This window comes from Tachyglossus aculeatus, chromosome 1 (genome assembly GCF_015852505.1).
Source record: "Tachyglossus aculeatus isolate mTacAcu1 chromosome 1, mTacAcu1.pri, whole genome shotgun sequence".
Lineage (NCBI taxonomy): Eukaryota > Metazoa > Chordata > Mammalia > Monotremata > Tachyglossidae > Tachyglossus > Tachyglossus aculeatus.
Window position 1 is genome coordinate 146912894 of NC_052066.1, and position 25635 is coordinate 146938528.

The window sequence follows — 25635 nt, forward strand, 5'->3', positions numbered from 1 at the left end:
GTTTCATTTCTTAAACCTCCTCTCTCTGGACCAATGTTTTAGCCGCAAAACCTGGCCAGCGTTGATCAACTGAAAAGCCATTTTTATTCAGCATTTCTTTTATCCACTTACCCAAACTGAGATTGAAAAGCACGGGAAGTGCTTACTCAAAACATTTCAGTAACGGTGACTGAAAATATCAACCCAATAGCTGGGCTTAGAGAAACCGCGCTCTGGAAATGGCAGACTGCAGGAGGGTGTCTGAGGGTTAGGATCAGATGAACCAGTAAACTACCATTCTGATATAACTCCATTTTTACACCCGAAGCGAATTACTTCTTCGAAGGATCTGGCCTTGCAAGAGTTCACTAAAAGGCAAATTACAGGTATTAAAGAAAAGGAAGCACTCCAGAAATAGGCATTCCTAATAATACCAGCTTGTTCGCGCTATAATCAGACTATGAGGTATGCGTAAACGCACTGTACTCTTTCTCTAGAATAGAATGCATGCTGCCCTTTGCAAACTAGAGAAGCAGAGTGGCTTGGTGGAAGAGCACCAATTGCCAGCTGTGTGACTCTGGGCAAGTCACTTAACTTCTCTGTGCCTCAGTTACCTCATCTGTAAAATGGGGATTAAGACTGTGAGCCCCCCTGGGACAAATGGTCACCTTGTAACCCCCTCGGTGCTTAGAACAGTGCTTTGCACATAGTAAGCGCTTTATAAATGCTATTTAAAAAAAAAAAAAGAGTCCGGGCTTGGGAGTCAGAGGACGTGGCTCCTAATCCCGCCTCCGCCACCTGTCTCCTGTGTGACCTTGGGAAAGCCACTGAACTTCTCTGTGCCTCAGTTACCTCATCAGTAAAATGGGGATTAAATGTGTGAGCCCCACGTGGGACAACCTGATTACCCTGTATCTACCCCAGTGTTTCGAACAGGAGCTCGGCACATAGTAAGCGCTTAAATATCATCATTATTATTACCAATTCCAAGTCTATCATTTCACAGGGAACCACCTTTAGTTATGGAATAATGGGGGACCGGCATTTGTCAGGAAAGCTCTTTAAAATGAAAATAAAATCGGCTGAAGGGACAGGACATCAAAATATCACCCAGCAGGCCGACTGTGAAGAACTCTAAATCTCCAGACATTTCCCAGGGTGTATATATATATATATATATATGTCTTTACACTAGGTTACAGCAACGTTACCTCATCTGTAAAATGGGGATGAAGACTGTGAGCCCCACGTGGGACAACCTGATCACCTTGTATGCCCCCCAGCGCTTGGAACAGTGCTTGGCACATAGTAAGCGCTTAAATGTCATAATAATAATAATATATGATATATACCATATAAATTATATATATATCATATATTATATTATATATATTATTAATTATATGTTATTATATATGATATCATATTATATATTACAATATACTATATATCAGGAAATCAAAATTTCACCCAGCAGGCCGACTGTGAAGAACTCTAAATCTCCAGGCATTTCCCAGGGTATATATATATATATATATATGTATATATGTATATATATGTATATATATATATATATATATATGTATGTATGTATATATATGCACATATATATATATACACGTATATATATACGTATATATATACACATCTTTACACTAGGTTACAGCAACATTACCTCATCTGTAAAATGGGGGTGAAGACTGTGAGCCCCACGTGGGACAACCTGATCACCTTGTATCCCCTCCCCCCCCCCCCCCAGCGCTTGGAACAGTGCTTGGCACATAGTAAGTGCTTAAATGCCATCATCATCATCATCATCATATTGTTATATTATATTGTAATATAATATAACAATATAATATAATATATAATATAGTATAGTATAATATACAATATAATGTAATGTAATATAATATAATAATATGATATAATGTAATATAACATACTATAATATAATATAATGCAATATAATATAATACAGTGTAATATAATATAGTATAATATAATATAGCATATTATAATATAATATAATATAACAGTATAATATAGCATAGTATAGTATAATATAATATAATATGATATATAATATAATATAACATATTATAATATAATATAAGATAATATAATATAATATAGTATAACATAGCATAGTATAGTATAATGTAATATAATATATAATATAATATAATATATAATATAATATAATGTAATAGAATATAATGCAATGTAATGTAATATATAATATAATATAATATATTATGTGTTATATATTGTTGTTGTATTATCTATTCTATTCTATTATATATTATAATATATTAGATAATTGTATTTGATTATGATGATGATGATGATGATGATGATGATTAGGAGACGACCCAAAGCCCCAGGGATTCTCACCTGAAGGTGATACCGCCACCTGCTGGACGGCGTCTTCAAACTTCTGCCACCGGAGCCCAGCGCTGGGCAAAGCGCTGCAGTACAGGCCGCCCTTGTAATCCAGGCACCAGATATATTTCTCGGACACGACCAGGCTGAGGATTCCATAGCCGGGGCCGGAGTAGCCCATCCAGCTCTCTGCAAACTAACGACCGGGACGGTGGATCAGAGCCAGAAGTCCTGGCTTGCGGAAGACAAACGCAATCACGGGCCAACCGTGGCTTCCAGTGATCCCACACCACCACCTCCGGGTATATCCCTGTATACGTGTTTGTGCATATTTACTACTCTACTTATCTATCTCACTTATACACAGCGATTCTATTTATTTTACTTTGTCACTACGTCTGGTTTTGTTCTCTGTCTCCCCCTTCTAGACTGTGAGCCCGCTGCTGGGGAGGGGCTGTCTCTACGTGCTGCCGGCTTGTACTTCCCATCATCGTCATCGTCATCAATCGTATTTATTGAGCGCTTACTACGTGCAGAGCACTGGACTAAGCGCTTGGGAAGCACAAACTGGCGACCCAGGGGCCAACCCTCACACGCCTCCGAGGCCCTGCTTCCTATTTCCCGGCCCATCTGCGGAGGAAGCAGCGTGGTCTAGTAGATACAGCACAAGCCTGGAAGTCAGAAGGACCTGGATTCTAGTCCGCTGTGTGACCTTGGGCAAGTCACTTCGCTTCTCTGAGACTCAAGCGCTTAGTACAGTGCTCTGCTCACAGTAAGCGCTCCATAAATACGGTTGATTAATAATAATAATAATACTATTGGTATTTGTTAAGCGCTTACTATGTGCAAAGCACTGTTCTAAGCACTGGGGTAGATACAAGGTAATCAGGTTGTCCCACGTGGAGCTCACAGGCTTCATCCCCATTTTACAGATGAGGGAACTGAGGCCCGGAGAAGTGAAGTGACTTGCCCAAAGTCACACAGCTGACAAGTGGCGGAGCCGGGGTTTGAACCCATGACCTCTGACTCCAAAGCCCGGGCTCTTTCCACTGAGCCACGCTGATTGATTGATTGATTGATTGATTGGAGATACAGCCAGTCGGTCAATCGTATTTACCGAGCGCTTGCTGTGTGCCGAGCACTGTACTAAGCGCTTAGGAGAGTACAAGCAGCGTGGCTCAGTGGAAAGAGCCCAGGCTTGGGAATCGGAGGTCATGGGTTCTAATTCATTCATTCATTCAATCACATTTATTGAGCGCTTACTGTGTGCAGAGCACTGGACTAAGCGCTTGGGAAGTACAAGTTGGCAACATATAGAGACGGTCCCTACCCAACAGTGGGCTCACAGTCTAGAAGGGTAATCCCAGCTCTGCCACTTGTCAGCTGTGTGACTGGGTAAGTCACTTAACTTCTCGGTGCCTCAGTTACCTCATCTGCAAAATGGGGATTAAGACTGTGAGCCCCATGTGGGACAACCTGATTACCTTGCATCCCCCTAGTGCTTAGAACAATGCTTGGCACATAGTAAGTGCTTAACAAATGCCATTATTATTATTATTAGTATTATTATTACTATTATTACAATACAACAATATAATAGACCCACTCCCTGCCCACAATGAGTTTAGTCAGTACTGTCTGACACTTTAACCCAGGTTACAACCCTCCCGTGATACAATCACCCTAGCCCCGGTATTACAGGTCAAATCCTTTCAGTGGAAAGAGCACGGGCTTTGGAGTCAGAGGTTGTGGGTTCAAATCCTGGCTCTGCCACTTGTCAGCTGTGTGACTTTGGGCAAGTCACTTAACTTCTCTGGGCCTCAGTTTCCTCATCTGTAAAATGGGGATGAAGACTGTGAGCCCCACGTGGGACAACCTGATTATCTTGTATCTACCCCAGCGCTTAGAACAGTGCTTTGCACATAGTAAGCACTTAACAAATTACAACATTATCGTTATTATTATTATTATTATTATTATTATTATTATTATTATTATTACCTAGGCTGAGATTAAGAGATCTTGAAGGAAGCTCTGCCCACAGTTCGGGTCAGAATTTCAAGGCGCGGAACAGACCCGTGAGCGGAGGATAACCAGAAAACTTGTTGAACAGAAGTGGCAACAATTTAGAAATGGACAATGCAGCTGTTAATAATAATAATAATAATAATGGCATTTATTAAGCGCTTACTATGTGCAAAGCACTGTTCTAAGTGCTGGGGAGGTTACAAGTTGATCAGGTTGTCCCACGTGAGGCTCACAGCCTTAATCCCCATTTTACAGATGAGGTAACTGAGGCCTAGAGAATCAATCAATCAATCGTATTTATTGAGCGCTTACTCTGTGCAGAGCACTGTACTAAGCGCTTGGGAAGTACAAATTGGCATCACTTAGAGACAGTCCCTACCCAACAGTGGGCTCACAGTCTAAAAGAAGTGAAGTGACTTGCCCAAAGTCACACAGCTGACAGTTGGCGGAGCCGGGATTTGAACCCATGACCTCTGACTCCAAAGCCCGGGCTCTTTCCACTGAGCCACGCTGCTTCTCTGTAGTAATAATGATGGCATTTATTAAGCGCTTATTATGTGCAAAGCACTGGGGAGGTTACAAGGTGATCAAGTTTTCCCACGGGGGGCTCACAGTCTTAATCCCCATTTTACAGATGAGGGAACTGAGGCTCAGAGAAGTGAAGTGACTTGCCCAAAGTCGCACAGCTGACACTTGGAGGAGCTGGGATTTGAACCCATGACCTCTGACTCCAAAGCCCGGGCTCTTTCCACTGAGCCACGCTGTTAGTGTGTTAACTGCCTCTCACTTGGAGGAATCATTGCCCAGTGAAGCCCCCACTAAACTCCAACAATCCAGTGCCTCGCTGCGCAGTGCTAAAACAAATCAAATAGTAATGTTTTCTTGGTTTCTCCGCCCCTTGCTAAGCGCTTGGAATTTAAAAGTTTTGCATCCATTTTCGAAAAAGGGGATGAATGTAAATATATGATTGAAGAAGATCCTACTGGAGAGGGGAATTCTAAGGTGCGGAGGTGTTCAGAATAATAATAATAATTCCCCCTTTTAGACTGTGAGCCCACTGTTGGGTAGGGACTGTCTCTATGTGATGCCAATTTGTACTTCCCAAGCGCTTAGTACAGTGCTCTGCACATAGTAAGTGCTCAATAAATACGATTGATTGATTGATTGATTGGGGTAGATACAAGGTATCAGGTTGTCCCCTGTGGGGCTCACAGTCTTAATCCTCATTTTACAGATGAGGTAACTGAGGCTCAGAGAAGTTAAGTGACTTGCCTGAGGTCACCCAGCAGACAAGGGGCGGAGCCGGGATTCGAACCCACGACCTCGGACTCCTAAACCCGTCCTCTCGCCATTGAGAGATGCTGCTTCTCAGAAGAGTTGTTCTGCCACCGAGTTCTTTTTTAAGGCAAAAAAGGAGGTTGCTGGCTAACCTTAATTGGACAAATTCGTCTCTCCGGCTGACAGACCACCACCACCACGGTCAGCAGAACGAGATTCTACTTTCTGCAGACTCCTGCAAACCCTCATGATCCAATTTGCCAGTCAACTGATGGCCCGCAAAGAAGTCAGGGACTTTTGAGAAAACAGTACATTAGCCAGACTAATTTCTCCGGGCCCAAAGACAGAAGCCCGAAGGACATTAAGCTAAAAGGAATTAGGAAGTAAGAAGTAGGAGATTTGATTTTATTAACTACAGCTCTAGTAGAGGGCATTTTAAAGTCACTGACACTGTGATCATCACAGACATCAGCTAGTGAGGGGGCTACGGGCTGGTAATCGTTCCGAACCTAAATCAGATCAAATCTGAAAGCTCTCGAAGAATCAAATGAAAATCTACCTTATAAGTGCCCGAGCCCGGAAGGTAACGTCATCAGTGAGAAGGCTGTAAAGAGAGCAGCTTTTGGCATTAGCCCTGAATCGAGGTGTCAGAGATTTAGATGGGGAAATACGGGAAGAGATAACCTGACCACCACAACAATCATCATCATCATCGATCGTATTTATTGAGCGCTTACTATGTGCAGAGCACTGTACTAAGCGCTTGGGAAGTACAAATTGGCAACATCTAGAGACAGTCCCTACCCAACAGTGGGCTCACAGTCTAAAAGGGGGGGACAGAGAACAAAACCAAACATACCAACAAAATAAAATAAATAGAATAGATATGTACAAATAAAATAAATAAATAGAGTAATAAATATGTACAAACATATATACATATATACAGGTATATACATATATACAGGTATATACATATATACACAACAATATGGAATTTAATCAGAAACTCGCTGCTTTTAAGCAATTAAGTCACTGCCCTGCCGTGGTGAATTCACAGGGAGAAGAGGTGTCAGAACTCAGTGACAAAAGGGCAAGTACTTCAGTTTTATGTGATGTGAAAGCCGCCTTTATATAAACTGTGTTCATTCTCTCTCTCCCATTAAACCACAAGTTTCTTGAGGGACAGGACCAGTTCCTCTTTTTCCTTGACAATAGCCTGTCAAAGGGCCAAGAAATGAACGGTGCCTGGCATTGAATACTCTTCTTTGCACTTATACATCTTTTATGCTATCTCTGTCATTGGTGATATTTGGATTGCTGTCTTTTAGACTGTGAGCCCACTGTTGGGTAGGGACTGTCTCTATATGTTGCCAATTTGTACTTCCCAAGCGCTTAGTACAGTGCTCTGCACATAGTAAGCGCTCAATAAATACGATTGATTGATTGATTGTGTTCATTTTACCAGTCCCGTTAAAGTGAAAATCAATTGAGGGTCAGGACCAGGTCCTGTTTTCTTTTTTGTGATTCCCACCAATGCCCTTATTGCTATGCTTTGAACTCAGTATGTACGTAAGAAATCCTGGCAAATAAACCTAGCTCTCTGGGATGGTACCGCTCCAAAAAAAAAAAAAGGCGCCCAAAGGTACAGGTGAGGGATAGTTCAGTGAGGGTTCAAGTAAGCATTTATTCTGCTCGTGTAATGGTTTTGCTCTGAGATGAAGAAGTTTTTGTAGGGGGATTTGGGGCAAAACTGCCTGGACCAGGAAAGCAGCATGGCCTAAAGAACAGGGCCTGGGCTAGAGAGTCAGAAGCCGTGGGTTCTAATCCCGCCTCTGCCACACGTCTCTTGTGGGACCTTGGGCAAGTCACAACTTCTTGGTGCCTCAGTTAACGCATCTCTGAAATGGGGATTAAGACTGTGAGCCCCATGTGGGGCAGGGACTATGTCCAGCGTGATGACACTGTATCTACCCCAGGGCTTAGAAACAGTGCTTGGCCCATAGTAAGCGTTCAACAAATACCACAATAAAGATAATGCTCTGCATCCTTCAGGTATTCAATAAAAGCATAATGAAGACGATGAAAGCATTCTTAGTTAATGCGGCATCTGACAGACTCTGTCCAGTAACGTGAATGATGCCATATTAAAAACCCATCAATAAAGCATGAAAGACTTCTTAGACAAGCAAAGTATCACCCATGGTTTCGGCTAGGCTGTGATTCCTTCGACAATAAATGGCTGGTTTTTTAATCAAATCTATTTCAAAATTCTTTAGGTGCTCAATAAAAACATGATAATGAAGATAATGAAAGCATCCTTAGTTAATACCCACTGTTGGGTAGGGACCATCTCTGTATGTCGCCAACTTGTACTTCCCAAGTGCTTAGTACAGTGCTCTGCACACAGTAAGCGCTCAATAAATACGATTGAATGAATCTGATCAGGAGTCTGCTCAGTAACATGAATGCACATTAAAAACATCAATAAAGCAGGAATGACTTAGACAAGCGAGGTATCAACTCATGGTTTCAGCTAGGCAGTGATTCGCCCGACAACAAACGGCTGTTTTTTTAATTAAATAATTTTTTATGATATCTGTTAAGCGGTTACTATGTGCCAGGCACTGTACTAAGTGCTGGGGTGGATACAAGCAAATCGGGTTGGATGCAGTCCATTTCCCACGTGAGGCTCACAGTCTCAATCCCCATTTTCCAGGTGAGGTAACTGAGGCACAGAGAACTGAAGTGACTTGCCCAAACTCACACAACAGACAAGTGGCAGAACCGGGATTAGAATCCACGACCTTGCAAGTCACTTCACTTCTCTGTGCCTCAGTGACCTCACCTGTAAAATGGGGATGAAGACTGTGAGCCCCACATGGGACAACCTGATCACCTTGTATCCTCCCCGGGGCTTAGAACAGTGCTTTGCACATAGTAAGCGCTTAGCAAATACCAAAATTATTATTATTATTATGACCTTCTAACTCCCAGGCCTGTGCTCTATCCATATGCTGCTTCTCTATTTCAACAGAGTTCCTCTGAAAGAGAAACAGGTGCTTACTTTCCCCCAAACTTACCTTTATTTCAGATCTCCCATGCTCATGTCTCTCTCCACTTCAATCCATACTTCATGCTGCTGCCCGGATTATCTTTGTCCAGAAACGCTCTAGGCATATCACTCCCCTCCTCAAAAATCTCCAGTGGCTACCAATCAATCTGCGCATCAGGCAGAAACTCCTCACCCTGGGCTTCAAGGCTGTCCATCCCCTCGCCCCCTCCTACCTCACCTCCCTTCTCTCCTTTTACTGCCCAGCCCGCAACCTCCGCTCCTCCACCACTAATCTCCTCACTGTACCTCGCTCTCGCCTGTCCCGCCATCGACCCCCGGCCCACGTCATCCCCTAGGCCTGGAATGCCCTCCCTCTGCCCATCCGCCAAGCTAGCTCTCTTCCTCCCTTCAAGGCCCTGCTGAGAGCTCACCTCCTCCAGGAGGCCTTCCCAGACTAAGCCCCTTCCTTCCTCTCCCCCTCGTCCCCCTCTCCATCCCCCTCATCTTACCTCCTTCCCTTCCCCACAGCACCTGTATATATGTATATATGTTTGTACATATTTTTTACTCTATTTATTTATTTATTTGTACATATCTATTCTATTTATTTTATTTTGTTAGTATGTTTGGTTTTGTTCTCTGTCTCCCCCTTTTAGACTGTGAGCCCACTGTTGGGTAGGGACTGTCTCTATATATTGCCAATTTGTACTTCCCAAGCGCTTAGTACAGTGCTCTGCACATAGTAAGCGCTCAATAAATACGATTGATGATGATGATGATGATGACATCAGTTCTGCGCAAGGGAATGAGTTACCTCTAGGAATGACAGGAAGGTAGTGCAGTCCACTTTACTATTTCCCTTGCGCGCAGTCAATAAAAACCCACCTGATCTGATTTCAACAATCCAGCTTCCTCAAGGCCTGTTCTTGTCATATCTTGGAGAGAGAGACTGCTCCCAATTTCCGCCACGCTAGTTTCAGAAGAGGAATAGGGCAATCCGCGGCCATAGATGTCTTCTTCATCACTGGATGTGAAAACCTGCTCCAGTCTACAATCTCCCGCGTTATTCGCCAAGGCAGGAACCTGGCTATTAGATTTGATTCCAACTCTGACTGAGTCAATTTCACAAATTGTATGTTCTTTCCCACAAGTGTTTTTTTCAGGGAGCTCAGGCTGGGAGCTGGAGTTGAGGTTTCCCGGGGCCTTGGGTATGAGAACACACTCTGGCTCTTCCGACTTTTCCACGTCACTTCCAACACTTCCTCTCTTGGCCAGGGATTTTTCGGGATGATGCACGGTCCTAGAATTTGAAGGCACCGTCTGGATCTCAAGGAGGTTCATTACTGAAAAAGTCCTTTTGGCATGGAAAAGTTGCATTTCGTCCAAAGTTTCGTTTGCTCTTTGTTGGTCGGTAAAGTCAGTTTGATCGGGGAAGAGCGACTGTCTGTCACCTGCAGCCAATGGTCTTTGTTTACATTCTGTTTCTTCATTTTCCCCTAAATCTTCTATAAGGGCCAGGCGCAAATCAGATACCAAGCTATCTGTTTCCACTTTGCTTTCGTGGGTACGCGGTGGTGTTTCATTTATATTTTCTCTTTCTTCGACCGCCAAATCGAGAGCAGACTCAGGAGTCCCCAGCACGCTAAAAGTTTCCGAGCCATTATTGGCCTGCAAGACATTGAGGGACTCTCCTTCTAAGGTGCTGTCCTGATCAAGGGAAGTGGTACTCAACTGATCTGTACTGCTGCCTGGGAAACTTGAAGCTACAGAAAACAGGTCTGTGGTCAAGGAGCTTGGACTATCCCCAGAATACTGACGCTCATAACAAGGTGTGCCTTCAAGGGAACTGAAATGGGGCTTCCTGGTACCACTTTCTAAGAGGCAAAAAAAAGAGAGAGAAAATGGTTAATAAGGAACCCTTACACTCCATATGAAGAAACCAAAAAATTACCAACAGCTGCTGCAAACAAGGAAAATCATTTTACAAAAAGCAGAATTGCTCAGAATTTTTTTAAATGAACTAAAGAGTATTATTTGGTTAGGCAGAGAACTCTTACATGTCCACAGTCTGTGTTCAGAAGCAAGAATATCACAAACTCATTCTTATTCTACTCATTAATAGAGACCTCCAGGGCCTCAAGGAAGTAGGAATTTTAATGCAAAAACCAGTGAGAGAACAAAGCATTCTGATGGTATTACAAACTTCTTAATTTCTTTTCCCTGATTGAAGTGCTTAAAATCTCAACAACAGACTAAGAATTCTTTACTTTCAATATGGTGACCCTGCTAATTGAAATAAGGCACTGATCTTCAATCAATCAATCAATCAATCGTACTTATTGAGCACTTACTGTGTGCAGAGCACTGTACTAAGTGCTTGGGAAGTACAAGTTGGCAACATATACAGTCCCTACCTAACAGTGGGATCTTCAAACTACTACAGTGTATTTGGGGTCAGAGGATAAAACATGGCAGTAATTTAAAAAAATGTTCAAGATTAATCCTTTTCTTAGAAATATTGCCAGCAGCAAATGAAAAAATTCAAATGTGAATAGGAAGTATTTTCAAGTTCACAAAGACTCCCCCTTGGACTTTTATAGAAATTTCTTGCCAAGTAAGTACATTCTATGCACGATTAAACCAAAGAACGGGGCATAAAACTGAAAACAAATTCAAATGCTCCCAAAACAGTGCTTTTGCTCAGGAGGCACTCAATAACCACTTTTAATACTGCAAAGTATTCTTAAAAAGAACAGGTTCCTTACATTAGGTCATTTTCCAAAACATCAGAGACACCACAAGCATAGGTTAATTAATTACTCCGGGTCAATAAAAAACATTCAACAAGAGGTATTTTCTTCAGCAAGCACATGGATGCTACTCTCCTGAACAATAAAAAGACTAAATTTGTAAGTTGTTTGGATACTACTGGCACCATCGTGGCCGGTGGAATTTTTAACCAAAAGAGCTAGCCTGCAGTGTGTCACAGACATTACAATACCTTGTCTTTTCTTTCTCTTCTTTTTCACCTTGATAGGCTTCACAATAAGCTCTTGGTCGAAGTCTTCGGAGCTAATCATACTGAATCTCTGGGAGGAAAGCTGATTTTCTTTCGATGCTTCAGAGGATGCTTGATCTCCGGTTGTCATGAAACTGGAGCCGCTGTCCACCGAATTTACGGAACTGCTCCTGCTTCTTGATTCACTCGCTATCGATGAGCCCCTGGGCCTTGTTTCTCCGCTTAAGGGTCCTAGCTTATCGAGGCTTTGAATGTGGAGTTTTTCTGAGCATGCCATTGCTTCAAGACCATCTCTCACTAAAAAGAGAAGAGATGAATTTCATTTCTTGTTATCTGTAGAAAAATCACCAATGCTACATGCAGGTTTGTTGCCATTATCTGGGCCGTGAGCTTGGTGACATTCAGTAGTCCTTAAGTTCCATTTGAAACTAGTAAAACAAAATGAATTATGAAGATTAAACGTTTAAAGGGACAATACCTACCAAAAGGCTACAAAAACACCGTATTTTTCCTGGGAAACTGGCCTGCCAAAACCAATAAAACAATTTGTTTTTCTGGTATATTGGTTTTTGTAATTGGATCAATACTAAGAAATTAAAGAGCATTTTCTTCTAGCTTCAACTTATGATTTAGTTATAACAGAACTGCCTGTGCATTATGAAAGAACAGAGAGCGAGCAAATATTTAATTTGCAGCTGCATTTTAGAAGCATTATCAATATTATGTCATGAATAATAGTACCCTGCATTTATGTTTTGACTGCTTACATAGCACACATTTATAGGGAGGTGAAAATATAGTAATAAAGACAAAATCAATCAATCAATCATATTTATTGAGCGCTTACTGTGTGCAGAGCACTGTACTAAGCGCTTGGGAAGTACAAGTTGGAATCAAGCCTCACTACATCCCCAAAAGATAAGGGGCAGGAGTTATACATCAATTTTCTAATGTGCAAACCAAGATACAGAGAGGCCTATTCTCATCCAGCGTCGCACAGCAAAACAGTGGCAAAATTAGAATGAAAATGAATAGTTTAGTTCTTAGTATTCTCTCCATTAGGCTAGGTAAGCACTTTAGAGCAATCAGTCAACGGTATTTTGAGCACTCACTATGTGCAGAGCACTGTACTGAGAGTTTAGGAGACTGCAACCCAAGAGAATTCAGAAGAATAAGTAGGCACTGAAGGCCAGGTTGAGATAGAAGGGATCTTCCCGGGCAATGGTATGAAGGTGCAAATAAAGGGCTGGCAAAACCTTCTTCCCACTCTCCCAGCCAGGTATATCCTGATTCCAATATATCCTGATTCCAATTCCTCTGGATAGGGTCAGGAACCCAGCCAACCATTAAGCTTTAAGTCAGGACCTGGCTACAATCACTAAGGCCTTGGTACCAAACCAAATTCAGCCCCCGGGGCAGAATGATCCTCAATCCTGTACTGCCGTACTGCACTGCTTTCAGATGACATTCTCACCCACTAGAGCACTAAGAGTTCATTTATTTCATGCAAAAATACTGAAGGCTCCTCAAAATTAGTCCTACACCATAATCTACCAGATATGCAAGAAATCACCCAGAGTCACCAAAGCCTAATTTCATTCAGTTGCAATTTTAGACCTAAATTACATTTATCAATCATTATTTACAGAAATATAATTTACTATTCTCTGGAGGTAAATCCATCTATTACACATTTGGCTTTTGGACTTTCTTGTAGCGTCAAAGGGCTTTCTCCGTGGACTATTAGCAGCTTTGATTCCCTTTTGTTGGCTGCCTGTTTTCTACTGTTTTAAATCACAAAGATCTCCAGGAATAATAATAATAATAATGATGGCATTTATTAAGCACTTACTATGTGCAAAGCACTGTTCTGAGTGCTGGGGAGGTTACAGGGTGATCAGGTTGTCCCACGGGGGGCTCACAGACTTAATCCCCATTTTACAGATGAGGTAACTGAGGCACAGAGAAGTTAAGTGACTTGCCCAAAGTCACACAGCTGACAATTGGCGGAGCCGGAATTTGAACCCATGACCTCTGACTCCAAAGCCCAGGCTGTTCCCACTGAGCCACATTGCTTCTCAGGAAAAGAAGCGATTCCAAAAGAGCAATCATTCTCCTCCCCCTCGCCCCCCTCTCCATCCCCCTCATCTTACCTTCTTCCCTTCCCCACAGCACCTGTATATATGTATATATGTTTGTACATATTTATTACTCTATTTATTTATTTTACTTGTACATATCTATTCTATTTATTTTATTTTGTTAGTATGTTTGGTTTTGTTCTCTGTCTCCCCCTTTTAGACTGTGAGCCCACTGTTGGGTAGGGACTGTCTCTATATGTTGCCAACTTGTACTTCCCAAGCGCTTAGTACAGTGCTCTGCACACAGTAAGCGCTCAATAAATACGATTGATTGATTGATTGATTCAAGTTTACCTAATGTTATGTTTTGCATATCCAAAGAGGCAGCTGTTGAGCTGGATTTTCCACTCCCCAAAAGGCTTGCAATCAAAGTTTTTAGGATAAAAGTTGTCTGCATTAAACCATAAATATGCGCACTAATGCCCCTGCTCCAAGATTCAGGTATTCATCCAATACTACTTTTTGAGAAACTACTAAGCATTGTATTAACCACTAAAAGCTTAGCCAAGGGACATGCACTTAGTGAACTCCCAACTTAAGCTGTTGGGGTTGCCAGGAATAGCTAGATGATGCCTATAATGGGAATTTGAGACTCCCGGTAAGGAAAGAGCTGACTGGGGTGAAGGTGCAATCACATAATGATTCATTCTGGGTGTCCAGCAACAAAAACTGATGGTGCCTGACACTTGTTCAGTTCCTAGAACCCGCATTTGTGTGGTTAGATTAAAAAGCAAAAACAAAAAAAAATAACAACAATGAACATCCACATAAATGGGCTAGATCAGAAGAGCCCTGCCTCTCTTGTTGGGGCAGAAAGGGAGATTAGGAAGGAAGGAGAGAGGAGTCCGGTGGGAAAGGCTGACAGGAAGGCAGTTTTGACTACTCTGAAATCGAGTTCCACAACACCACTTTAGCTTCTTTCTACATTAGGATCCAAAATAGTGACTTCTCAGCTTCTTGCCCCTTTGCTTCCTTTTAACTAGTTTTTTCTGGTAGGGTTTTAGTGGCCAGATAATATCTCCTGAAGAGGCTCAATAAGAAGTGTATTTGTTAAATGCTTACTATGGGCCAAGCATTGGGATAGATACAAGATAACCTCATTGGACACAGTTCCTGTCCCAAGTAGGAGGGCTGACGAGGCTTTAAATCCCCATTTTACAGATGAGGAAACTGAAGCACAAAGAAGCCAAGTGACTTGCCTACAGTTACACAGCAGGCAAATAGCATAGCTGGGATTAGGACCCAAAATAGATAATTCTATTTATTTATACTGATGCCTGTTTACTTGTATTGATGTCTGTCTTCCCCCTCTAGACTATTTTACTTGTACATATTTACTACTCTATTTATTTTATTAATGTGCATATAGCTATAATTCCATTTGTTCTGATGATTTTGACACCTGTCTATATGTTTTGTTTTGTCATCTGTCTCCCCCTTCTAGACTGGGAGCCCATTGTTGGGTAGGGACCGTCTCTATATGTTACCGACTTGTACTTCCCAAGTACTTAGTACAGTGCTCGGCACACAGTAAGCGCTCAATAAAAACGATTGAATGAATGTGAGCCCGTTGTGGGCAGGGATTGCCTCTCTCTATCACTGTATTGCACTTTCCAAGCACTCAGTACAGCGCTTGGCACACAGAAAGCGCTCAATAAATACAATTGAATGAATGAATGAAAGGTCCTTAGGCTCCCAGACTTCTGCTCTTGCCAGTTGGCCATGTAGCTACCCAAAGCTTGGCAATAAGTGTTCTTCGGCGAAAATACAAATTCCTTGAGGAATATCATTTTTGTCAAACTTGCAAACTGGGCAGAGCCTTCTTCTCAGTGCCAACCTCTCCTTAGGGGCTCCAGAGCCACAGGGACAATATAAGGTTACCAAATACCACCGGGATTGACTCTGAGCCAGTCCCCCAGGGAAACTGCACGTCCACCTGATTCACAGGGATTCCCTGGGAGCACAGGGCTTCGCGAACCCAAGGCAACAGTTGCCAATCACGCTGAATCTGAAGCCCATCAGGAGATCAGAAGAAGGACCCATCACCTTTCTTCACATTTAGTTCTCTGAACTGCCAGGCTGTCTCGTGTAAACTCCGAAACTCGGTCCGACTCTGCTCGAGTGAAGCTCTTCTCTAAGACGTCTTTGCAAGCAATAAACGGATGGATGTATTTTAAACAGAAAACATTTGTAGTTGGCTGCTGTAATTCCTTCAAAAACCCAGGATGCGAATGTTTGCAATATAGTCAGTACGATGAATAATTTTCTATAATTGGTAAATAACAGTTTCTAATGAATACTAACCTAGTCCTTCAGGTCTACTTGAAATTCTTATGATGTCCCTATCCCCTTTTAAGAGAAAGATTTCATTTTCAGTACAGGACACGGATACAATATCACCTGATCCTTCCAAACCGGCAATTGTTGCCTGTCAAAAGAACAAACAAAACCACAATCACATGTGTAGAGTTCCCAACAAAGTCAAACCATAACAACCCGATGCTCAGCTGCAATAAATATTTTTCAAAGAAAATCACAAGGTAAAGCAACAAAAATCTGAATTATCGCTGTAGAGCACTTACAAAAAGAACAGTCCTGGAGAAATACATTCTCTTTAGATACAGGGACAAGACATTGTTCAAAGCCCCCTTGAGACTTATATGTCATGAGGAATTTGAAACCACAGCTCTGAATTTCTGAATCCCCGCCCCCAATTTCCAACACATTCCTGGATCTACTAGTAATGAATTACTGGGATGCAATTGTAGAGATGAGCTCGGATTCAAAGGCGCTGTAATTGTTTCCTAATCATCATCATCATCATCATCAATCGTATTTATTGAGCGCTTACTATGTGCAGAGCACTGTACTAAGCGCTTGGGAAGTACAAATTGGCAACATATAGAGACTCCCTACCCAACAGTGGGCTCACACTCCAAAAGACTAATAATATTACTATTAATAGTCATTAATAGTCATAGTAATATTAATAGTAATATTAATAGTAATATTAATGACAATGATATTAATGACAATAATATTAATGACAATTCAGAAGCTACATTATTTTCTGTTTCCTATCCCTCAGGGACCACTGCTATTAAGAGCTGCTGAAGCAGCACCCTACATTTTGCAGCTGAAGTTCACTTAGCTTTAAGAAGCTTTCTGTGCCTTAGTTTCTCCATCTATAAAATGGAAAAATGATAAGAACCACCAGAAAAAGATGCTGGTAAAGCCCTGTGAGATTCTTTGATGAAAGGTTTTTAATGGATGATTGCAAAGTATAACATCATTGATTATGCAAAAGCTCCTGGATTTAAAAGGGACCCCTGGGACAGCAAAGAACTATACTCCAAACTCTTCCATGAGTACGGAATTTTTTTATGGCATTTGTTAAGCACTTACTATGTGCAAGGCACTGTACTAAGCTCTGGGGTAGATACAAGCTAACCAGGTTGTATTCAGTCCATGTCCCACATGGGGTTTACAGTCTTAAAACTCCACTTTACAGTTGAGGAAGCAGGCACAGAGAAGTGAAGCGACTTGCCCAAGCAGACAAGTGGCGGAGGCTGGATTTGAACCCAGGTCCTTCTGATTCCCGAGCCCACACACTCAATGCACTAGAACTCGCTGCTTCTTTAGTAGGGATGATTTCTACACAGATACATCACGTTTAACATAACAGGTAGAACTGATAATGAAGATAATTAACCAGGCTCGAAAAAGGGAAGAAACCAAGTTTTTCTGAAGGACAAAAAAAGTCAACAAAACAATAATAATAATAATAATAATGGTATTTGTTAAGCGCTTACTATGTGCAAAGCACTGTTCTAGGCGCTGGGGGTGATTGGGTTGTCCCATGTGGGGCTCACAGTTTTCATCCCCATTTTACAGATGAGGGAACAGAGAAGTTAAGTGACTTGCCCAAAGTCACACAGCTGACAAGCGGTGGAGTCGGAATTAGAACCCATGACCTCTGAGTCCCAAGCCCAGGCTCTTTCCACTAAGCCAAACTGCTTTTCTTATAAAAGACACCTTCACTTTTTATCTGGGAAAAAGAAGGTATGAAATGGAACACAATGGGGCGAGGGAAGAGACCATTTTTCCTATGGTTCTGCTTTCAATTTCAGTGCCACCAAGACCCTGTCATCAAGGAATATTTCCAGAAAATGCTCCCAAATTACCATCTGCTCAGGATCTTCTGTTATGTTCCCTTAAACTGGTGGAACATTTCTCTTCCGTCCATAAACAGTTCGGAGGCCCCAGCGGAGTTTAAAAGATTAAAACATTTATGACTTTTGAAAACTCACATGAAACATACATGAAAACACCATCTTGGGTAATTAAGTCATTGCTGTGAAATGAAATTCACAACTATACACCCCCCAAAAAATATCGGGCAAAGCTTGATTCTGCCTCATGGTCCCTAGGCAAACAGTTTTCCCATTAAAGCCAACACTTTTCCTCCCATCATCACAGGAGAACTAGGGCTGAATGAGGGCATATAGTCAACAGAGCCTTTCCCAAACTTCGGAAAGCAAAATACCTGAGCGAGAAATTTACCAACCTGATTTATAGTATCTAATAGGTAGATACTGTATTCATTCCAGCTCAACACCCAGCCTTCTTGAAAGAAGCAAGAAACAAGGCCCAGGTGCTTCTCTTGAACGCTGCAACTCCCGCTGTCATAGCTCTCCAGCCGAGGATACAGTTCAAATGGTTTGACTCCTCCGGCAAATACGTCCTTTAATATAAACGTGGCCTGCACAGTTCCATGGGCATCAGATTTCCACAACCGGAGCCCAGGTCTTGAGGCGTATAATGTCAGGTCGCTTTGCTTACACAGTCCTGGGATAAAGCATGCTCCAAACTTCCCATTGCTAAAATTTGAAAATAAGAAAACAGGAACCAGAAATTTGGTTTAGGGTATTCAGTCATGCAGGCTTTGCTTACACAGTCCTGGGATAAAGCATGCTCCAAACTTCCCATTGCTAAAATTTGAAAATAAGAAAACAGGAACCAGAAATTTGGTTTAGGGTATTCAGTCATGCGGGTCTGTTGTTGTTTGTCTCAAGTCATTTTGAGCAGGCAAATACCGATATTTAGATTGGTTTTATCTTTCTTTTCCTCTTACAACAAAGGCAATTAATTCACTGTTAGCTTCATTTTGCCTTAATCACACCTTTTCTTGTTTATTTTCTAGGGGAGAGTGGCAAAGGCACTTTATTTTCATGTTTTTTTCTCTTCTTTCTGCAGCTATATATTGTTCTTTCTCTTCTTCCACATCATTACTTTCATTCTTGGGCTCGTTCCCTCTCCATATTGTTGTCTCTACTTCTTTGTCATTCACCTTCTCTATCCCTTTTACCCCCTCACTCTGTATCCCTCTGTCCCTTTCTCATTCATTCAATCGTATTTATTGAGCACTTACTGTGTGCAGAGCACTGTACTAACTGCTTGGAAAGTAAAGTATAGGAATAAAGAGAGACAATCTGGACCTCTCATTTCACTTATACCTTATCTTGCCTGTGTACTAACTTGTAACTTGCCCAGACTTTTGTGATTCTAAAAAAATTTACATGCATATTTAAAATAGTTTGTGGCTACACATTTGGATCTGGTTTGGCATATCCCTTATCTCTCCTTGTGCTACCAACTAAACTTCTTTGTCTCAATTCTGAGTATTTGGGTACCAGAAACATTTCACAGGTTACTCCCACAATAATTCAGGGAAACCCCCTCTCACTGAATATCACTTAAAAAGTAATTACAGGCCTAAGGAGGAATCGTGATCCAAGGTATCCTAATGAACTGTGTCCAACAGTAATCCAGGTGCAGACGAACCACTTTATACAGTGGCAAAAACTAGGCCTCTTCTTTTCAATCCCTTTCCTGATGATGCCCAGCACCATGTTGAGAAGCAGCGTGGCTTAGTGGCAAGAGCACAGGCTTGGGAGTCAGAGGACGTGGGTTCTAATCCCACCTCAGCCACTTGTCTGCTGTGTGACCTTGGGCAGACCACATAATAATAATAATAATAATAATAATAATAATAATAATAATGGCATTTGTTAAGCACATACTACGTGCAAAACACTGTTCTAAGCGCTCGAGGGATACAAGGTGATCAAGTTGTCCCATGTGGGGCTCACAGTCTTAATCCCCATTTTACAGATGAAGTAACTGAGGATCAGAAAAGTTAAGTGACTTGCCCAAGGTCACACAGCAGACATGTGGCAAGCTAGGATTAGAACCCAAGATCTCTGACTCCCAACCCTGTTCTCTTTCCACTGAGCCATGCTGCTTCTCTCTCCATCAGTGACCTCATCTGTAAAATGGGGATTAAGACTGGGAGCCCCAAGTGGGACAAGCTGATGACCTTGTATCTACCCCAACACTTAGAACAGTGCTTAGTAAGCTCTTAACAAATACCATAATTATTATTATTGACTTTTTAGGCACACTGGACCAATTAATTGAATAGAAACAAGAAATGGGTCTTGTCTCAGCATCTTACAATCTGAGACAGAAAACATAAAAAAGATAAGAGAGAAGGATAAGGAAAAAAAGTTTGCTTCATGTGGCTGACATTTTCATTTAATTATTTCTTTTCTGGGACAGGTGGTGATAAGGTGAGGAGAAGACACTTAAAGAGCAAGGTGGAATACGAAATGGAAGAAGGTTGACTGGTCGGAAGAAAATTCCTTCCGAAGAAGAGTGCCAACAAGGAAAGATCACCGCGCCAAGCTGCATGAGATCAACAGTCAATTAGTGGTATTTATTGAGTGCTTACTGTGCACAGAGTATTGTACTAAGCTCTTGGGAGAGGTTAACACAACAAAGTTGTATTGGTAGACATGCTTTCTGCCCACAGGGAGCTTACAGTCCAGATGGAGTTGGAAAGGTTGAGGGATTTGGGGCAAGAGAGCTCAGTCTCACACCAGTCACCCCTCCGGTTCTGCTCTGTGCCTGCCTCTGGAGTTGGGGGGTGGTCAGTGATGGGAGGAGAGGGGAGTCTCGAATACTGAAGCAGAGCTTAGGTGTTGCTACAGGCCCTTGTGGAATGGATGGGAGAAGAACCTGAAGGGTGGAGCGCTATTTTATTTTGCATAACTAACCAAAGGTTCAGAACTGAACGGCACGAACATTTCTACATCTCTTACTTCTTTCTAGACTGGGTCCCGACTTGCTTGACGGATTTTTCTTCGGTGTAAAAAAGCAGACTTCTCTGGAGGGTTGAGACAAGCAGCACCTTCTGGCTGTAGTCCAGCTGGACAATTGAAGATGGTTCTTCTAACACCAAGTTGGAATTGCAAACACCCTGTTGGGGCGAGCAGGAGATAAACCACCACCGATTAAAATAGAATATATTTCTTAGTAGCCCCTCTTCACTACCTTTACCTGAAATGCATGCTTTAAACCTCTTTAAATTCAGTGACATTACACTGCGATTATTTGGAAAGTTCTCAGCTAGCGTGAGGTAAAAGGGATTTAACATCATCTATCCAATGTTCGCTCATTCAATATCGAGAGCCTACTGAGTGTACAGCACTGTGCTATGCTCTTGGAAAGATACCACAAAAGTGAAAGATGCAGTTCCTGCTGCCCTCAAGGAGTTTGACAAAATATCAAAAGGCCTTTTGGGATTCAAAGAAATGCTACTGATGGATGGAATTCTATGTAGATCTATACCTACAACTTTATTACCCACATGAATGAAAAAGCCCTTTCCACACCATTTCTTTTTAATACTTTTCGTTAAATGTCAGGCCCTGTAATAAGCATTGGGGTAGACATGAGTTACTCAGAGTGGACACAGTCCATCACGTCCCACATGGGGCTCACAGTCTTAATCCCCACTTTGCAGGTGAGGTAACTGAGGCAGAGGGAAGGGAAGTAACTTGCCCAAGATCACAGAACAGACCAGTGGCAGGGTTGGAATTAGACCCTGGTCATTCATTCATTCTATTGTATTCATTCATTCATTCAATTGGTCCTTCTGACTTCCAAGCCCATGCTCTAACCACTGGGCCAAACTGTTCCTTGGCCTATATACACCACATATAGAAAAAGGTTATGCCAGGCTGCGCTACTGCACTGGCTTCCCACTGGATCTGCCATCATCTCGGCTCCGTCGTCCTCTTGGCGTTGTGGTCTTCTCCAAGTCTCTGTCCTAAGAGGGATGGATTGTCTTCTGCTTCTGCCTCCCAAATGTCCATGGTTACGCCACGTCTCCCGTTTGACGCCAATGTGTCTTTAAAGCATTTCACCTGTTTTGATCCCCTTACATCAATCGTATTTATTGAGCACTTACTGTGTGCAGAGCACTGTACTAAGCGCTTAGCACTTACATCAGCTCGCCACCCGACACAATAGATTTCCTCAGGAGAGGATGATTTGTGATTTCTTCCGATAAGCAGATCTCAAACAAGAGTCAGTGGAGAGCCACTTGGAGGAGTTAGTGTTGTCTACCACCCCCTCTAGACTGTAAGCTCGTTGTGGGCAGGGAATGTCTGTTTCTTGTACTCTCCCAAGTGCTTAGTACAGTGCTCTACACACAGTAAGCACTCAACTACAACTGAATGAATACCTTACTGAAAACAGTGCTTGTTACCGAAAACAAATGATCAGATTTCACATAACATTATTATCAGTACTGTCTCATGAAAAAAACAACTGAATGAATACCTTACTGAAAACAGTGCTTGTTACCGAAAACAAATGATCAGATTTCACATAACATTATTATCAGTACTGTCTCATGAAAAAACTCCTTAGATTGCTATACCCTTTGTCCAAAGCTCAAAGTGCTTTCGCATGATTTATCTCATGCCTCCCCAAGCCACGGAGCACCAAGCAGAGGCAGATATTATTTTCATTTCTGTGTTTTGAACTGCAAGTACTCCCTGAAACTGCAAGCCCACTAAGTGCTTTTTCTGTTGCCTGTCCATAGCGAATGCTCAAAGTCTATAATTCTCACTAGTAGCAGGAACTGTCAGGATGAATTCTGGGGATAAAAGGTGGGAGTTCCACTTGGCTCAGTTCTGGGTCCCCTTCTAGTCTCCATCTACACCACTCCTTTGAAGAACTCATTCGCTCCCATGGCTTCAAATACCATCTTTATGCATATGATTCCCAAATTTACCTCTCCAGGCCTGATCTCTCTCCTTCTCCGCAGTCTCCCATTTCCTCCTCCCTTCAGGATAGTTCTACTTAGATGTACTGCCGAGGGCTCAAAAATATGTCCAAAACAAAACTCCTCATCTTTCTGCTCAAACCCTGGCCTCCCTGCGTCTTTCCTATCACTACAGACCACACTACCAAACTCTCTCTCTCACAAGCCCGTAACCTTAGCATTATCCTCAACTCAGCTCTTTTATCAACACACATATCCAATCTGTCACAAAATACTGTCGGTTCTTCCTTCACAGTATCACTAAAATCCACCCTTTCCTCTCCATCCAAACTGCTACTATGCTGATCCAACAACTTATTCTATCCCACCTTGACTACTGTATCAGTCTTCTGGCCGACCGCCCTGCCTCCTGTCTCTCCCACTCCAGTCCATGCTTCACTCTGCTTCCTGGATCATTTTTCTACAAAAACTAGTCAGCTCACATCTCCCCACTCTTCTAGAATCTCCAGTGGTTGCCCATCCACCTCCGCCTCCAACAGAAACTCCTTACCATTGGCTTTAAAAGCACTCACTCTACCTTACCTTTCTGGTTTCCTACCACAAACCTGTCCACACCCTTTTCTCTGACGCGAGCTTACTCACTATACCTCAATCTCGTCTATCTCTCTGCTGACCCCATGCCTACATCCTCTCTCTGTACTGGAACTCCTTCCCCCTCCATATATAAAAGACCACCACTCTTCCCACCTTCAAAGCCTTATTCAAATCACATCTGCTCCAAGAGGCCTACCCTGATTAAACCTCTATTCCCTGTCCCATCTGTGTCACCTACACACTTGTATCTGTACCCTCTAAGCACTTCATAGTCACCCAACCCTCTGTCCATAGCACTTATGCACATATCCACTATTTATTTATATTAATGCATGCCTCCCCTTTAGTTAGTAGCCTATACTCTGTTGCACTGTACTCTTCCAAGTGATTAGTACAGTGCTCTGCATATAAGTGCTCTATAAATACCACTGATTGATTGACTAATTGAATGATTAACTATTAGCAGCACTAGCTCCAGGTCACTCTTGGTGCCACCTTGCCTGGAGTAGTGGTTCCACAATCTCAAGCAAATCAATCAGTGATACTTACTGAGCACTTAGAGTGCGCAGAGCACTGTTGAGGGCTTGGCGAGTACCAAGTACCTAGGCGACACAGAAGGAAGAAGCAGCAGGGGCAGAAGGAGGTCTCATGGAGGGGATGTAATTTTAGTAGAGCTTTGACGGTGGGGAGAGTGCTGGTCTGTTGTATATGAAGAGGGAGGGCATTCCAAAGATGGGCTAAGGGGAAAAAACTATTTTGCTCAACTTGGGTAGCAGCAGTGAGTACAAAGCTGGAGCAACTGGGTCATCACCACAACAGCTATTCTCCTCACTTCCTCCTATAGCAAGAAATCAAAAGGTTTCTGATTTCTGGAATCTACTGTCAACTGAAATATTCAACCCAATCAACTGATGATATTTACTGAATGCAGGGCACTGTACTTGGGAAAGTATAGTACAGTAGAATTGATAGGTGCAATCCATGCCCACAAGGAATTTACAGATTACAAGGGGAGACAAAATTTAAAAGAAATTACAGGTAGGATTATTAGTAGAATATAAGGATCTGTACCTAAGTGCTGTAGGATTGGGGTGATCAAAGTGCTTCATTCAATCGTATTTATTGAGCGCTTACTGCGTGCAGAGCACTGTACTAAGCACTTGGGAAGTACAAGTTGGCAACATATAGAGACGGTCCCTACCCAACAGTGGGCTCACAGTCTAGAAGGGGGAGATGGAGAACAAAACAAAACATACTAACAAAATAAAATAAGTAGACATCCAAATGCATAATTGACTCAAGAGGGGAGCCGGGTAGGGGAATTGAGAGCTCAGTCAGGGAAGGCCTCTTGGAAGAGATGTGGCTTTAGGAAGGTTTTTAGGGTTGGGAGAGTGGTGGACTCTCAGCTCTGAAGGAGTTCCGACGATACAGGCAAGGGGCCGGCGGAGGTATAGACAAGATCAGCGTCCAGAGAGTGGGCTGGCATTAGAGGATCAGTGTGTGTGGATTGGGCTGTAGTAGATTAACGAGGAAAGGGAGTGGGAAGAGAGTTGACTGACTCTAAAGTAAGGAGTGAAGGGTTAATGTGAAGGTGGCTAGGCAACCGCTGGAGGTTTTTGAGGAGTGGGGAGATATGGACTGAATGCATTTTCAGAAAAATGATCCAGGCAGCAGAATGACGTATGGACTGAAAGGGGAGAGACAGGAGGCAGGGAGGTCTGTGAGGAGGCTAAAGCGGAAGTCAAGGCAGGAAATGGTAAGTGCTTGGATCAGCACTTATAAGAAGAGCTGATAAGTGCTTGGACTTATGCCAGTCACTAAGAGGAGGGCTTCACATCACTCCACAGCACCCTTCCCTAAAAATGACAAGGGGCCATCCACTTCACTTATTACAGGGGCTCTTTTGCAGAGCACAAATTGAGAAGGGAAGTGTGAATGACAACAGAGATAAAGGCCATCCTTTTACCTGAAGTTGAGTGGTTCTTTATATTTGAGAAGAGACCCCTACAAGAAATCAATC

The 25635-nt window shown here is 42.5% G+C and overlaps 1 protein-coding gene across 1 annotated transcript in view; it reads right to left on the reverse strand.

Moving 5' to 3' along the window:
• The window catches only part of TECPR2 (tectonin beta-propeller repeat containing 2), a 105868-nt gene that overhangs the window by 58205 nt on the left and 22028 nt on the right, over positions 1-25635 (reverse strand). Inside the window, exons 5-10 of the mRNA XM_038743292.1 lie at positions 21049-21206; positions 18453-18765; positions 16190-16313; positions 11727-12041; positions 9611-10599; positions 2377-2560 (exon numbers count right to left, since the gene is read on the reverse strand). Coding sequence (XP_038599220.1) covers positions 2377-2560; positions 9611-10599; positions 11727-12041; positions 16190-16313; positions 18453-18765; positions 21049-21206 — 2083 coding nt within the window. The remainder of the gene's footprint in view (positions 1-2376; positions 2561-9610; positions 10600-11726; positions 12042-16189; positions 16314-18452; positions 18766-21048; positions 21207-25635) is intronic.